Genomic DNA, 1,481 nt, shown 5'->3' with positions numbered 1-1,481 from the left:
CCCCCCAGCCCCGGCGCCGCGGGCCACCCCGCGGCGACCCGCTGCGCCGCGGCCCCCGCCCACCACACGTCGCGCCGCCGCCACCCGTCCTCGTCCCACCCCGGCCGCACGATCTCCTCCCAGGCGACGGCCCCGGCGCCCGCGCCGTCCCCTGGCGCAGCGCCCCGCACCTCCTCTTCCGGCAGGTCCCCTGGCGCCGCCCCAAGGTCAAACCGCGTCTTGAAGCGCCGCCACACCTTGACCCGCACGCCGCGCGCACCGGCCGCCTCTATCAGCTCTGCTGGAAAGTAGCCAAGCCGCTGCGCCGCCCAGACCACGGTGTCCAGACTCAGCTTCACGAATGCGCGCTGCCCGGGCGTGTGCTGGTCGAACGCGGCGCCGGGCACCGCCTGCAGCTGCGCGGCGGCGCGCGCGACCGCCGCCTCGACGAGCTCGACGTGGCGCGCCCCCAGGCGCGCAAGGGCCCACATGAGGTGGCACAGCTCTACCGGCTTGAAGGACGCCAGGTTTTCCAAAGCGCACGCGCAGAGCTCCGAGGTCAGCGCGGCCGGCGGCCGGAACCCCGCGCGCGCCAGGCCCTTGAGGCCGACCGCGACGTGCCCCGGCGCCAGCCGCCGCGCGCGCGCGCGGGCGAGCAGCACGGCGCACGCGCCGGGCAGGAGCGTGGCGGCGGCGGCGCCGCCGGCGCCGCGGAGGGCGCCGAGGGCCCAGATCGCGGCGACAAGCTCCTGCGTGCCGAAACGGTCCAGGCGGGCGGCGGCGGCCGCGGCGACGGCTTCGATGACGAGCGGGTCGTTGTGGCTGAGGGCGCCGTAGCTGTAGAGCAGGATGGAGGTCTCCTGAGGTGATCGGCGGACGAGCGGGCAGGGGCAGCAGCTGGACGATTGGGTTGGGAGCCGGCCGCGACTGTGGATGAGTGTGGGGCGCGTGCGCACATGCCCGCGTGCACACAAGCATGAACGCATTCTACTTGGTTCGAGGGCCATCAGCAAGTTGGCGAGCAGCCCGTTGCGTGCTCCCGCTCCCTCGCCCCATTGCGCACCCGTGGCTTGAACGCGCCCAGCTGCCGCACCACCGACGCCCCCAGCCGCCGCATCAGCTCCTCGCGGGGCGCAAACCCCAGCCGCGCAAAGCCCCACAGCAGGAGGGCCATGTCCAGCGGCGCCGCCGTGTCGATGCTGCGAAGCACCCGGTCCTGGATCCGCAGCAGCGCGCCGGGCGCGTTGAAGCGCAGGCGCGCGTACGCAAAGACCACGGTAGACAGGTCCTGCAAGGGCCGGGCGAGGGTGCACGCGAGCTGCATTTCTGCTCCGACAACAATCACCCTACACGTCCATCCCGCTCATCGCCCACAGACGCGGCACCATGATGTTGCACACCCTTCCGTTACGCTGCAACGCCGCTAGCAGGCGCCGCCCACGCACACGCGACTGGCACGACCGCAACCCAGGCGGCGGCCGCTGCCCCTGCCCCCCCCCCCC

The 1,481-nt window shown here is 74.1% G+C and overlaps 1 protein-coding gene across 1 annotated transcript in view; it reads right to left on the bottom strand.

Moving 5' to 3' along the window:
• Window positions 1–1,481, bottom strand: part of MNEG_0422 (hypothetical protein) — a gene marked incomplete at both ends in the record, with an annotated part of 4,533 nt that overhangs the window by 805 nt on the left and 2,247 nt on the right. The window contains 2 exons of the mRNA XM_014051098.1: window positions 100–839; window positions 1,043–1,267. Coding sequence (XP_013906552.1) covers window positions 100–839; window positions 1,043–1,267 — 965 coding nt within the window. The remainder of the gene's footprint in view (window positions 1–99; window positions 840–1,042; window positions 1,268–1,481) is intronic.

The sequence above is a fragment of the Monoraphidium neglectum genome (genome assembly GCF_000611645.1).
Source record: "Monoraphidium neglectum strain SAG 48.87 unplaced genomic scaffold scaffold00033, whole genome shotgun sequence".
Taxonomy (NCBI): Eukaryota; Viridiplantae; Chlorophyta; class Chlorophyceae; order Sphaeropleales; family Selenastraceae; genus Monoraphidium; species Monoraphidium neglectum.
This window is presented reverse-complemented; position numbering and strand designations above follow the sequence as displayed.